The sequence below is a fragment of the Schistocerca americana genome, chromosome 5 (assembly GCF_021461395.2).
Source record: "Schistocerca americana isolate TAMUIC-IGC-003095 chromosome 5, iqSchAmer2.1, whole genome shotgun sequence".
Taxonomy (NCBI): domain Eukaryota; kingdom Metazoa; phylum Arthropoda; class Insecta; order Orthoptera; family Acrididae; genus Schistocerca; species Schistocerca americana.
In genome coordinates this window covers 97,322,560-97,337,351 of record NC_060123.1, presented here as the reverse complement: position 1 = coordinate 97,337,351, position 14,792 = coordinate 97,322,560, and the positions used below count along the sequence as shown (strand labels likewise).

General features: G+C 41.5%; 1 protein-coding gene across 1 annotated transcript in view; it reads left to right on the top strand.

Moving 5' to 3' along the window:
- Positions 1-8,726: 8,726 nt before the first annotated feature.
- Positions 8,727-14,792, top strand: part of LOC124615923 (synaptic vesicle glycoprotein 2B-like) — a 252,280-nt gene continuing 246,214 nt past the window's right edge. Inside the window, exon 1 of the mRNA XM_047144107.1 lies at positions 8,727-8,768. Coding sequence (XP_047000063.1) covers positions 8,735-8,768 — 34 coding nt within the window. The 5' untranslated portion in view covers positions 8,727-8,734. The remainder of the gene's footprint in view (positions 8,769-14,792) is intronic.

Sequence of the window (14,792 nt, the reverse complement as noted above, 5' to 3'; positions counted from 1 at the left end):
TATGTGTTCCTTCCGATTTAAGTTGTTCATAATTGTAATTCCTAGGCATTTAGTTGAATTTACATACTTTAGAATGCCGTGATTTATCGTGTAACACGAGGCAATAGTGACCCTATGACTTATCTTAGAAAATATTTTAAGGTCAGGCAAACCTAAGTTTCTAGTAGACTTAGAGAAAGCTGTTGCCAATATTGACTGAAACACTCTCTTTCAAACTTTGAAGGTGGTAGGGGTAAATTACAGGGAGCAAAAGGCTATTTACAATTTGTACAGAAACCAGATGGCAGTTGTAGCCTCTCCCTTATGTTATTCAATCTGTATATTGAACAAGCAGTAAAGGAAACAAAACAAAAATTCGGAATAGGTATTAAAATCCATGGAGAAGAAATCAAAATTTTGAGGTTCGCCGATGACATTGTAATTCTGTCAGAGACAGCAAAGGACCTGGAAGAGCAGCTGAATGGAATGGAGAGTGTCTTGAAAGGAGGACGTAAGATGAACACCAACAAAAGCAAAACGAGGATAATGGAATGTAGTCGAATTAAATCGGGTGATGCTGCGGGTATTAGATTAGGAAATGAGACGCTTAAAGTAGTAAATGAGTTTTGCTATTTGGGAAGGAAAATAACTAATGATGGTCGAAGTAGAGAGGATATAAAATGTAGACTGGCAATGGCAAGGAAAGCGTTTCTGAAGAAGAGAAATTTGCTAACATCGAGTATAGATTTATGCGTTAGGAAGTCTTTTCTGAAAGTATATGTATGGAGTGTAGCCATGTATGGAAGTGAAACGTGGACGATAAATAGTTTAAACAAGAAGAGAATGGAAGCTTTCAAGATGTGGTGGTACAGAAGAATGTTGAAGATTAGATGGGTAGATCACGTAACTAATGAGGAGGTATTGAATTGAATTGGGGAGAAATTTGAGGCACAATTTGAGTAGAAGAAGGGACCGGTTGGTAGGACATATTCTGAGGCATCAAGGGATCACCACTTTAGTACAGGAGGGCAGTGTGGAGGGTAAAAATCGTTGAGAGAGACCAAGAGATGAATACACTAAACAGATTCAGAAGGATGTAGGTTGCAGTAGGTACTGGGAGATGAAGCTTGCACAGGATAGAGTAGCGTGGAGAGCTGCATCAAACCAGTCTCTGGACTGAAGACCACAACAACAACAATCGTGCAACGGACGTTTAACGGATTTCTTGTAGCACTCGTCCGAATGACCTCATACTTTTCGTCATTTAGGGTCAATAGCCAATTTTCGCACCATACAGATATTCTTCTAAATGGTTTTGCAATCTGTTTTGATCTTCTGATGACTTTACTAGCCGATAAACGACAGTATCATTTGCAAAAAACCAAGGCAGTTACACAGATTGTCTCGAAAATTGTTTGTATAGATAAGGAACAGCAGAGGGCCTATAGCACTACTTTGGGGAACGCCAGAAATCACTTCTATTTTACTCGATGATTTTCTGTCAATTACTACAAACTGTGACCTCTCTAACAGGAAATCACGAATCCAGTCACATAACTGAGACGATATTTCATAGGCATACAATTTCACTACAAGTCGCTTGTGTGGTAGTGTCAACAGCCTTCCGGAAACCCAGAAATACGGAATCAAAATACATGACAACAGCCTAGCTACCTCTCTATAGCAGTGTAATGTTAGCACTGGAGTCTTTATTTGGAGACTGTCCTTGTAATGTAGCAAGGCGGCCCAATTTTCAGCCGTTCTGTGCATCCCCCTCCACTAGCCACTGGCAGCCAATAATATTCATTCTCTTTCCGAGCGGCTAGTAGCGAGTTACGGATAGACAGGGAAAATCTCGGCCCTACATGATGCACTGTTGCAGTACTTCGCGACAACCGAATTACTCATCCACCTGCCAGTTTTTTTTTTTCGTTTTCTTTTTTTTTCTTGTAGCAGTGTAGCTGTGAATGTGTATCTATAAATGTTTAAGTGCGATTAAAGAGAGTTAGGTGACGGCAATAAATGTGAAGTGCTTCATAAGCTGGCGAGAGGAATTATTTACCGCATTTATAACTTTTTCAAATGTGAATTTGAAAGCTGGTCTCCTACTGTTGACATTTGAAGACACAAGAACGGGGTCGAGAACCATGTAGTGTCGGCGAGATAACTGTAAAGAGAATTGTAAACGAAATTGTCAGAACAGTAGGAACTGTAGAAAAAGTTGGTTTCGTGTTGCCTGGAAAGCATCGAAATCGCAAGGAACCTGTAACACAAACGGATGGATTTAACAACGATGTTTTAAAGTGCTAGCCGGCCGCTGTGACCGAGCGATTCTATGCGCTTCAGTCCGGAACCACGCTGCTGCTACCGTCGCAGGTTCGAATCCTGCCTCGGGTATGGATGTTTAAGTAGTTCTAAGTCTAGGGGACTGATGACCTCAGATGTTAAGTCCCATAGCGCTTAGAGCCATTTGAACCAGTTTTTTAAAAGTGCTCCATGTGAATGAAAAATGCCCGACAAAACAAAAACGTGTTACAGTTACGCAGGAGAAAATTGGCTTCCATAGTAAGCGCTTCGTCAATGCAAAGAATTTTAAAAGATAGTGGTTCGAGACATGTTAAGAAGAGAGTCTTTAGTTCAAAGGAGTGACATAGGTGCAGCATGAATTATATGCCATATAAAGATTCACGATACAAGAGAAGGAGGTAGGTCTATCACCTAGATGAAACATGGGTCAATTACAATCACTCCAGGAAGATATGATGAAAAATGAGTGATGGTACTAGCGGTTTTAAAGTTCTCATAGGAATAGGTTCTTGGATAATTATTTTGCATGCTGACTCTTCTTCTGGATTTGTTTCTGAGGTAAACTCGTATTTGTGTGTAAGAATAACAGCAGTGACTACCATTCGGAAATGAACGCTGTCAGTTTCGTGATGTGATTCACAATTCTTGCCATATCTTGCTTCGAAGTCGGCCATTGCCAATTATAATTCACCTGTTGCAGAGAAAACACAAAGCATAAACAAGAGAAAAGTGGATATTTTTCCCTGGCTTAAAAATAAAACTATAAAGCAGAGAATAAACCAGACTCGAGCCAATCTCCTGCAGCTCGTTAATTTATACAAGTCACGTGACAACGTACAAACTTGACTTCCTTGCACATGTATGGGGTCACACAGTTTTATGTGTACCCATTGTCACTGTCAGTGTAGCCCCCATGGAATTAATTTCGGCAAAGGGTGAAGGATATGTGGAAGACACAGACAAAACATTCAAGATAACATATTTTACACTGAATCGCTTGTGCATGAGGCAATAGACAACATCCCACCTGTAGCTTGGGCACCGTCTGTACAGCTTGCTGAAAAGCTTCAGAAAGAAGAGTTAGACAGGGAAGCGATGACGGATATAAGTGTTGAAGCTATCATCGTAAATTTACAATCAGATTGTTTGGAAACAGGCTCAAGTAGATGTGACGATGGTAGGCCTATTACGATGTAGACTTTGGAACAAAATAATAATATTTCTTAGTTTTGAAGACTCACGATTTAAAAAATGTGTTTGTCAACACATCAGTTGACTTTTTGATTAGGACTTTGTATCCTTTGAGCTATGCAGACTATACTGTTCAACGTATTGACCAAGGAAAAGTTAAGCTTTTCTCACTATACAGGGTGTCACCTAACATTACCGCTGGATATATTTCGTAAACCACATCAAATACTGACGAATCGATTCCACAGACCGAACGTGAGGAGAGGGGCTAGTGTAATTGTTTAATACAAACCATAAAAAAATGCACGGAAGTATGTTTTTTAACACAACCCTAAGTTCTTTTTTAAATGGAACCCCGTTAGTTTTGTTAGCACATCTGAATATATAAACAAATACGTAATCAGTGCCGTTTGTTGCATTGTAAAATGTTAATTACATCCGGAGATATTGTAACCTAAATTTGACGCTTGAGTACCACCCCTCCGCTGTTCGATCGTGTGTACCGGAGAGCACCGAATTACGTAGGGATCCAAAGGGAACGGTGATGGACCTTAGGTACAGAAGAGATTGGAACAGCACATAACGTCAACAATGTAACACCTTTTTATTGGTCTTTTTCACTGACGCACATGTACATACCATGAGGGGTGAGGTTCACGTACACACGTGGTTTCCGTTTTCAATTACGGAGTGGAATAGAGTGTGTCCCGACATGTCAGGACGATAGATGTTCAATGTGGTGGCCATCATTTGCTGCACACAATTGCAATCTCTGGCGTAATGAATGTCGTACACGCCGCAGTACATCTGGTGTAATGTCGCCGCAGGCTGCCACAATACGTTGTTTCATATCCTCTGGGGTCGTAGGAACATCACGGTACACATTCTCCTTTAACGTACCCCACAGAAAGAAGTCCAGAGGTGTAATGTCAGGAGAACGGGCTGGCCAATTTATGCGTCCTCCACGTCCTATGAAACGCCCGTCGAACATCCTGTCAAGGGTCAGCCTAGTGTTAATTGCGGAATGTGCAGGTGCACCATAATGCTGATACCACATACGTCGACGCGTTTCCAGTGGGACATTTTCGAGCAACGTTGGCAGATCATTCTGCAGAAACGCGATGTATGGTGCAGCTGTTTGGGCCCCTGCAATGATGTGAGAACCAATGAGGTGGTTGCCAATGATTCCGCACCATACATTTACAGTCCACGGTCGCTGTCGCTCTACCTGTCTGAGCCAGCGAGGATTGTCCACGGATCAGTAATGCATGTTCCGTAGATTCACTGCCCCGTGGTTTGTGAAACCCGCTTCATCGGTAAACAGGTAGAACTGCAACGCATTCTCTGTTAATGCCCATTGACAGTATTGCACTCGATGATTAAAGTCATCACCAAGTAATTGCTGATGTAGCGACACATGAAACGGGTGAAAGCGGTGACGATGCAGTATGCGCATGACACTACTTTGACTCAGTCCACCGGCTCTTGCGATGTCCCGTGTACTCATGCGTGGGTTCATGGCAACAGCAGCTAACACACCAACTGCACCCGCTTCTCCTGTTACGGACCCGTTTGCGTGCTACGACCATACCTGTTGCATACAGTTGGCGGTAGATGTTTTGCAATGTGCGGCACGTTGGATGCCCTCTGTCCGGGTACAGTTCTGCATACACCCTGCAGGCTTCAGCTGCATTTCGTCGACACTCGCCATAGATGAGTATCATCCGCGCCTTCTCAGAGTTCGAATACACCATGGTCACAGTTCCTACTACACTACACCATCACAGACGTCTGGTAACACGGTGTACTACAGTAGGTCTGCGTGCGGAGACGAATGCAGAATAACAATAGCAGCAAGCGCTACATGCGGACACTGCAACAGCTAGACCAAAGCACAACAGTGCACTACAGCCACACTCGTAAACACGGTCGTCATCGTAAACGTGTCCCTGCAGATGCTGCTCGCCGACCGTGGCCCGTGTTTGTTACAACACGCAACTGAACGTCCGAGGTTTCAAGCGTCAACTTTAGGTTACAATATCTCCGGATGTAATTATTATTTTACAATGCAACAAACGACACTGATTACGTATTTCTTTATATGTTCAAATGTGTTAACAAAACTAACGTGGTTCCATTTTTAAAAAATCGTAGGTTTGTGTTAAAAAACATACTTCCGTGCATTTTTGTATGGTTTGTATTAAACAATTACACTAGCCCCTCTCCTCTCGTTCGGTCTGTGGAATCGGTTCGTCAGTATTTGATGTGGTTTACGAAATATATCCAGCGGTAACGTTAGGTGACTCACCCTGTATTGTATGCTCTGATAACAACGTGGGTGGTACTCAATTATGAAAACCAGTTATGCAACAGCCCCCCCCCCCCCCCCCACTACGTCGTCACCACTGGTCCAAAACCTAATTACTCTCTTGTAATACCATAATAACTGAGTCTGGAAATCCAAGTACTACTAAATCTTAAAATATGCTTACATTCCAGCAGAATAAAATGACTAAACATGCGCAGTTAAAGGAAAAGGGCATGGAATATCAGAATTCCATCTTCTGTTGTGATGTATTTCATTTTATTCCAAGGAAATGTACAGGTACCAGTTTTCCCAATTTTTCGCCCTTCGTGTGACTTTTCGGGATAGCGCAGACGGTAACACCTTTCATGTTCTATGCGGCGCTGTTTAATAGTGCGAACAGTCTGGGCGACATAAAACTGCCCAAATCCACAAGGTATCTTGTAAATTCCTGGCGTTCTGAGGCCTACATCGTCTTTCACAGATTTCATTAGTTGCCGGATCTTTGCCGGGGGCCTGAAGATTGTGTCTATTCTGTGGCTCTTCAGGAGCCGACTAATCTTCCCTGCTGTCGAACCACAAAAAGGTATGAATGCAACCTGCTTGGTGTCTTCTTCAGAGGTCTTCTTCCTTTGAGGCTTGGATGACACTGCTTGTCCGATCTGTTTGTTGTTGTAACCGTTTTCCTTATAAACTGTTGCGGATATTGCTCTGTAATTTTGCGGGTGTGCTCTTTTACTCTTTTTATATACAGGAGCACTTGCGGTTTTTTTCAGACGTTGGCATTTTGCGCTGGTTGAGAGATTCGCGATAAATGTGAACTGAGTAAGGGGCTAGTGACGTAGAACACTCTTTGCAAAACCAAACTGGGATTCCACCCGGTCCTGACGACTTATTTATTTTCAAGTCTTTCAGTTCTTTCTCTACGCCAGGGCTGCTTATTACTGTGTCATCCATATGGGACTCTGTGTGATGGTCAAACGATGGTGATTTTGTACGATTCTCCTGCGTGAACGATTTCTTAAACGTGGAATTAAAAACTTCGACCTTCCTTTAGCTATCTTCTACCGCCAAACCAGATTTGTCAACGAGGGACTCGCTGGAGGCCTTAAACCCACTTAGAGAAACGTTCGACCAAATTTTTTTCGGCTTCTCCGCCAGATCGTTAGCCAAGAATGACGATGGTTTTTTCGCAGAGGCACAGATCTCTTCTAATCTTTGCCTGTCGTCATTTGCCCGTCCTCTTTTGAACAAAGAGTACAACAGCCTTTGCTACCTTAGCGTTTTCCGAATTTCGTTATTAAACCACGGTGGGTCTTTTCCGTCATTAATCTACTTAATAGGCACATAATTGTCCAGAGCACGATTTACAATTTGTTTAAAATCCGCTCGTAATTCCTCTACGTCCATCTTACTGCAAGTAATGATTGCTGTTCATTGTCTAAGTGGGATGCTAACAATTGTTCATCTGCCCTTTCTAGCAGAAACACTCTCCTAGCTCCCTTGACTGCTTTATTAGCTTTCGTAGCCATAGTCGCTATGATGGCATCATGATCACTAATCCCTGTCTCTATACTAATGTCATCGATGACGTCTGGTCTGTTTGTAATTACAAGGTCCAAGATACTTCCATTGGGTGTGGGCTGCCGAACTAGCTGCTCAAGACAGTTTTCGGAAAACGTGTCCAAAAGTGCTTCACAAGACTGTCTGTCTGTACCCCCAGCAATGAATCCATACACGTCCCAGTCTCGGTGGGTTAAAGTCACAGCCGACTAGTATTGCATGGATAGACTTTCTTTGAATGACTCTAGAACTGTCACAGCGGTGTCGGGTGGTCGGTAAAAACATCCAATTAATTTGTTTTCAACTACACCTGTTATGCGCGACCAGATAACTTCACTATCAAACTCAATTTCAACCTCAGTAGAGACAATATTTTTGTCGATTGCAATTAACACTTCCCCTCCAACGGCGTCTACTCTGTCTTCCCAATAAACATTCCAAGACTCGCTAAATATCTCAGAGCTTTTTACTTCGGATTTTAGCCAGCTCTCAGTCCCAAGAATAACCTGAGATTGAGAACTTTCCTGGAAGGCAGTAAATTCTGTTACGAATACTTTGACAATCTACTGATAAAATTTTTACAGTCGAACCGTCTTTACTCTGAATGCGATCTGATTTCCCTATATGCGTATCGACTGGCGAGTGTTCATGAGAGTGTCTCAAACTACCGCCTAGCCTGAACAACCCCTATGTTTTTTCGCTACTTTTGTAGTATTACTTACCTTGATTTGAGGAATAGTTATTTGTTTCTCGAGCAGACTGTTTCATTTTAATGTCGTTTTGCGGAAGATTTGGACAATATGGGTGCTTTAGTGATATTTACATTTGAAGGCTCCTAGCGATCATCATTTTGCATTATGTATCAGGGCATAAAGATAGTTCACTTGTGGAACGGCGATATATCATGTCTTCAAGTTTTACTACAAGAAAAATCTTCTATTGTGAAATGTCTTTTTCGTGATATCCTCGGAACAGTCAATCCAACCGTGACAACTGTAATGTATTCGTGAATAAACGTCATGTAACCGACAACGTACGTTGTATATCGTAGAGGAGTTTATGAGCGTCGAATACTGCATTTTAATTCGTTTGGGAAAAGAGTGAAGATACTGCCAAATAATATTTACAAAATCCTGGCGGCGTCCATGTACAAACGGAACAGCTGAGAGGTAACGATAGTGAAGTAACTGCAGCGGAATGCCAACTTTTAGACTTCTGGTGACGCACATATTTGTCTCGTCTGAGGACATACAACTGCACAAATAGTGCTTTGTGATACGTGACAGGGCTCCAGGTCGCTGTGAATTATGGCCGAGTGCTTCAGCTGATAAGTTTTGCTCCTTATACTGTCGCATCATCTGTTTCTGAGGCAGTAGCACGCTGAAAGCCATGAAGAACACCAAGGCTACTCCAGACTCTGAAGGTAGGCACACGCATGCTAAGGGCAGCTGGTGCACTTCAAGTGCCCACTCGGGGATAACTCGCTCTTACCTTTCATTCGTGATTTTCTCCATTATTTTCTAGGGAGAATTTCTCCTGCCTTACAAGGTCGTTAACTGTATATTTAGAAAAGGTTTGTCTCGGCTTCGTAAAAAGTACTCAACTTCAATCAAAAAGTTTTTTTCCCCATAAATCAAATGAGTTAAAGATTCCTACAGTTTTTAGCCTTTCTTAACTTGTATGGCGATCATTGCACAACTAACGCGTCTGTAATATGCAAACAATGCTATGGCGTGGACCTGTATTATATTCTGACCATTCTTTACACAATGGCTTTGACAATGTTGAGTGGCATGAAGTCTTTGAAATACTGAAGGTATCAGCGATAAAATACAGCTACCGAAGGATTATCTACGACTTGACAGAAATCAGAGTGCAGCTACAAGAGTCAAAAGACACCAAAACGAGTAACTAGTTGAGAAGGGAGAAAGACGGGGATGTAACCTATCCACAATTTTATTCAGCCTGTATACTAGGGGTGCAATAAAGGGTGCTCAAGTTCAGAGCGGCCGAGTACAATCCATAAGACTTGCTGATGACAGCGTAATTCCGTCTTAAACGACGAACGAGTTGAAAGGAATGGATAGTCTCTCGAAAAGAGGTTGTAAGGCGAACATCAGCGAAATGGAAACAGGGGTAATGGGATGTAGTAGAATTAAACAAGGCGATACTGAGGGGATTAGAGTAGGAAATGAAACACTAAAAGCAGTACACGTGTTTTGCCACATGAGCAGCAAAATAATCGACAATGACCAAAGTAAAGAGGATATAAAATACAGGCTGGCAATAGCAAGAAAATCGTTTCTGAAAAGAAATATATTTTCACATGTAATGTAAATTTAATAGTTAGCAACCCGTTTCTGAAATTAACGCTTTGGATGTAAAATTAACAGAAACTGAAACGTGGGCGACAAATAGTACAGATAAGAGTTTGGGAACTTCTGAAATGTGATGCTACAGAAGAACGTTGAAGGTTATATGGGTAGAACAGGTAACTAATGAAGAGGTAGTGAATCTAAATGAGACGAAAAGAAATTTGTAGCACGACTTGAGTGAAGGGAGGGATAGGACACATCCCGAAGCATCTCGCTAACGGAAGGAAGAGTGTGCAGAGAACTTGCACGGAGCACATTGTCATGGATAGCTGTAGCAAACAATTTTCCGAACTAAAGACAACATTAGACACAGTTCGCTCTGAAATGACCCTGATGAAACGTTGAAAATATGTGAAACGCCTGAACGAGAGTCAGCATTTCGGTATTCGTACGACAGCGTTTTGGCTCACCAAATGAAACACGCTCTGGTTATTTAAATGAGGAGTTCACTCTCGTCGAAAGAGTATACCCGCGATCCATACACGTGTCGGCGAGGGATGCACGAAGCGGCTGTCGCCGAGCATGCGCTGACCGCTAGCAACTGAGAGCGCGACAAATGGTTCCCCAGCTCTGGCAGTCGCTCGCGGCGGCAAGTAGGGCCTTATGGTCTCACCACGGCAAGAGCATTGCTGCAAATCGAAAGGCAGACGGGTTAAAGTTTAATGTCGCCTTGACGACAGGGTCAGTGCGAACGAATCACCAGCTTTGATTAGCGAAGCATAGGAAGAGAAACCGGCCGTGGCCTTTCCAGAGGAACTGCCCGGGTATTTGCTTTAAGCGAATTTGGAAAACCGCGGGGAAATCCTAATCTGGAGGGCCTGACGAAAACCTGAATAATGTTCTCGCGAATGTTTCCTACCGCTGCGTCATGTCACTCGTTAGTACTCCAAATGCTCCGCAGGAAAGAACATTCTACTAGAAAAGGGCCAATCGTCCTTTTCTGAAAACCGAAAGAAAGAATAAAACCATACACGTATTCGCGGACGAGCGTAACAGCTTTGTCGATTTGCTGTCTTATGTCGATGTCTAAAGCAACTGTAAATTCTCACGTTCTGCCGGCCGGCCCATCTCAAACCGCTTAAACCGATTAAAATGATTTCAAAACATGGAGATGTGTATGTTCTACCACTTATCATGGTCATTTCAACTGTAGAATTACGCGTCCGTGTACAATCGATGTTCGAAGTCAACGGATCCGAAGACTAGGGAAGCACAAAATGCCGTCGAACAGGCTATTATGATACACAGCTTCGCAATAATCATAAATGAGTTACTATTTTGCAAGCAGCTAAACATTTGCGTGAAACAATGTCTGCACATGCAGTGCTTGTTGTTGTTGTTACGGTCTTGCGTCTGAATGCCGATTAGATAAAGCTTTCTATGGCAGTCTGTTCTGTGCAAGCGTCTTCACCGCTTCGTACGTACTCCAGCCTACATCCGTCTGAACCTGCTGAACACATTCGTCCCTTGATCTCACCCAGCGTACATTTTAAAGCGTTGCACATAAACCGGTCTCCAAATCGCTCAGTCAGTGGTGCATTATGTTTCTTACAGAATGTGTGTACTGAAGACTAAAATGTAAATTACCGTTACCTGACATAATTAGTCAGCACAGGAGACGATCAGTAATTTGGTGTTGTAGTCTTCTTTTGGAAACCAATTTATTGGCCAAGATCGCTATATAAACATAATCACTGGATTACTTGTTTCGGCAACATGTATTGCCATCCTCAGATTTTATGGATCTAGGATGGCAATACATGTGGCCGAAATAAGTAATCCAGTAATAATTGTGTTTACGTAGCGATAAGGGCAAGTAAATTGGTTTTCAAAAGAAGACTGCATTATTAAATATAGATGTTTTACAGTTTACAAAATTTATGAAAGGATTTTATTCCTGTTACCGTGATATGAGCGTGTAACAAGTATTATTTATTGAATAAAATGTAGGGAAGAAAGTGACCATCAGCCCCACTTCGGATACAAAGGTCTGAGGTACAATCTGTTGTCGATCCTAAGACTTTTATCCGCCACTTAAAATTTCTTTCATCTCTGGCAGTGTCTGCTAGTACAAAAAAAATGCTAGGAATGGGTGTGGATGACTAAATTAAGCAAAAAAGGACGCAGACTTCTGTACTAGATGAAAGTCCCAATCCCCGAAGCACATTCGATTTCTTTTGTGTTTCAAGATGGAAATACCTTGAAATTCTAGTTTTTGCCTATCTCTAACACGGCCTTGAGGCAACAGTCAAGCTTGATAATGCAGCTGTTGCAATGAGTTGTTCGTATGTGAGCCCACCAAGTTTTAGAATTACTCATTTCTCCCAGGAAACAGGGAGCCGATTTTATTAGTCTGTCGTACTTCATTTCTAATTCCATCGTCATATCAGCTGGCTGAGTGACGAGAATCTTACGAAACGGTAATTATTTGATTCCGCGTACGTGAAATTGGTGAGGTGATGCGACGTTACGCACATCTGTCGCTTGCTTATCATTCTTCATCATTCTCGCCGCGAAAACGTCTACACGCTCTTTACAATATTTGGCGGTCGAGTTTCTTGTGTTACAAAATAGCGTCTGATATCAAAAGCTAATAACTACGAAACTAATAATACGTAAACAATGGCCCAATCCACTGTGGACAGATCATGTCTGTACGTGTTTGTCGCACAGAACTTTCTTTGCCTCTGACGTCATCGTTCTACTGCAGGCGCATGCGAGCGATTGTTATGAATTACCTTTGTGTAAAGCCGTAAATGTGTGCAACGTAGAAACGCGTTCAGCTGGGACATCGATTCGAGTATCATATTGAAGAGCTTGTGGAACGGTATTAGGAGTGGGACAACAAAAATATTTGCCAGGTTATCAATGAAAATAGGTATTAAAATGAAAACTGCAAAATAATAAAAGACGTCGACTCATACGATGTGTAAATATGCTCGGAATTCCAGAAAACGCGAGTAAGAAGACAACTCACGCCGAAAGGAATAAAAAAAGCCTAAAACTGGTGGGTTGTGTTGGATCTAGACCATAATATTATCCAGTTTTCCGTCAACAACCAATACTATTGTGGAGTGATAAAACATGATAGTAAAACTACGCGTTGAAATATTGTGTAAAAGATAAACGTTAGAATCTGGCACTCTTTTTTATCTATCTGCCTCGTGATTGTGAAAAATCGGAATTCGTTTCAGCAAGAAGGTAGCTCGAGTCTGAGCTGAGGTGGGCGAAAATCGTATTAGTTTCGCTGAGAAAGGCGGAACAGTTCTGAGATATTACAACACACCTGTGAGTACTCTTGCTGTTAGTATCATTTACATTTTATGGCTGTCTTCAAAATGAAACTGAATTTGCTCGCTTTTCTGTATGGCGAAGCATAAAGGTCACAATTAACTCGTACGTTTGCGGGTATGCAGCCGAATTTACTGGTTAGTGAGGAGTGTGTAATCCAGTTACGATACGGGACGTTCCCTGTCGTAAATTCCTAGAAATGGTTCCTCATTGTAACACATTTTTATTCGGGATATCCAAAAGATATGACACAGGTTGTCCTACTCTTTGCTTCGAAGGATCAGGCTCTGAGCGTGCAGACAAAAACGAGGCTACAGGACTCTTGTTAAGTTCGTAAGTTACTTCAAACCACTGTGATTAATTTAACGTGATTTACTGGTTGTTACACATCTCCTCGGAATAAATACTATAAAAAAAATTTCAGACAGAAAGTAAAGAACAGAAAATGATTCAGGAATTTCAGTTTTGGAAATCCACGGATTATAATATGTTCTCGATGCATTTCGTCCCTATAAATCTAGCTTTGTATTGATCTCTCATGTTTTAAAGAATAACTCTTCTCTACATCTGAAGTACACCACCACTTTCCTACCGCTACACTGATTTACTCTCCTTTGACTGCGGGCTGTTAATTAATATTCACTTTTTTGCTCTTATCACTAGCAGTAATTCTGCCTCACACCTGTTACTCAGAATTCCACCTGACAACAGGTTCCCACAGAAAAACAAGTTGTCACGCACGAGGCGTGCAAGGATAAACATGCACTCTTACTGTTATCTTCTTTAATTTTTGCGACTCGTCTGCAAGCAAATAGTTACGAGGCCCTTACGCGATCTGCCGTTGTATTCAATCTTCCATGTTTCAAGATAGCTCGCAACCATTTATGTTTCTAGAAAGTTTCATTTTATGCGCTTTCAAAGTGCACATGTTTTGTGTGTAGCTTTTATATGTTGATTAGTTTATTCAATTATTAGGTCATTTGCTGAGCGGCTGCAATATGAGAGGTATATTTTCGGAACATGCATTTCGGCTCTTAATAACGAAGATATCAGTGAACTGAAAGTAATTACCTTTGTAAAAGAAATTGTAATGGTTATTTCAGGTAATCGATTGCAGACCATTGAAAGTAATTACCTTTGTAAAAGAAATTGTAATGGTTATTTCAGGTAATCGATTGCAGACCATTGTTTATCATAAACAGTTCGTTTAGTCTGTTAATTTGCAGTATAGTAAGGACGGAAATACTCTATTTTTCTGTAATTTGTACTGTTAACTTGTCTGAACGGAAAATTACACAAACTCACCGGATTAAGAGACAAATTTTAAGATCACATCGAATTACTCAATAAAATTTTGAATTCAACTTGCGAGACTGATGCAGTTTGTGGGAGACTTATTTGAAGGAAAGAAGATGGTGGTTTAATTTCCCACTGATCAAGATGTCATTAGAAACCTGGAATCGACTAGGATAATGAAAATCAGCCACATTCCTTTCAAAGAGACCAGCCTAGCATTTACCCCAGTCGCTTGTTAGGAAATTCACAGAAAACCCTAACTATGATAGCCCGATGGTGATTTGAACCCCACTACTGCCAATCGAGAGACCAATGTGCCCTTTTTAATTTTCGGTTTTATTGAAACCTGCTCTCAAAGGCCTGGTACAGATTTAAAAAATCTATGCATAGCAGTAACCATATAAAGAGTTTAAACAATTATTTAAGATTAATTTACAGTATCAACACACGCACAATACATGTAACTAAACGATCTTGATAAAATA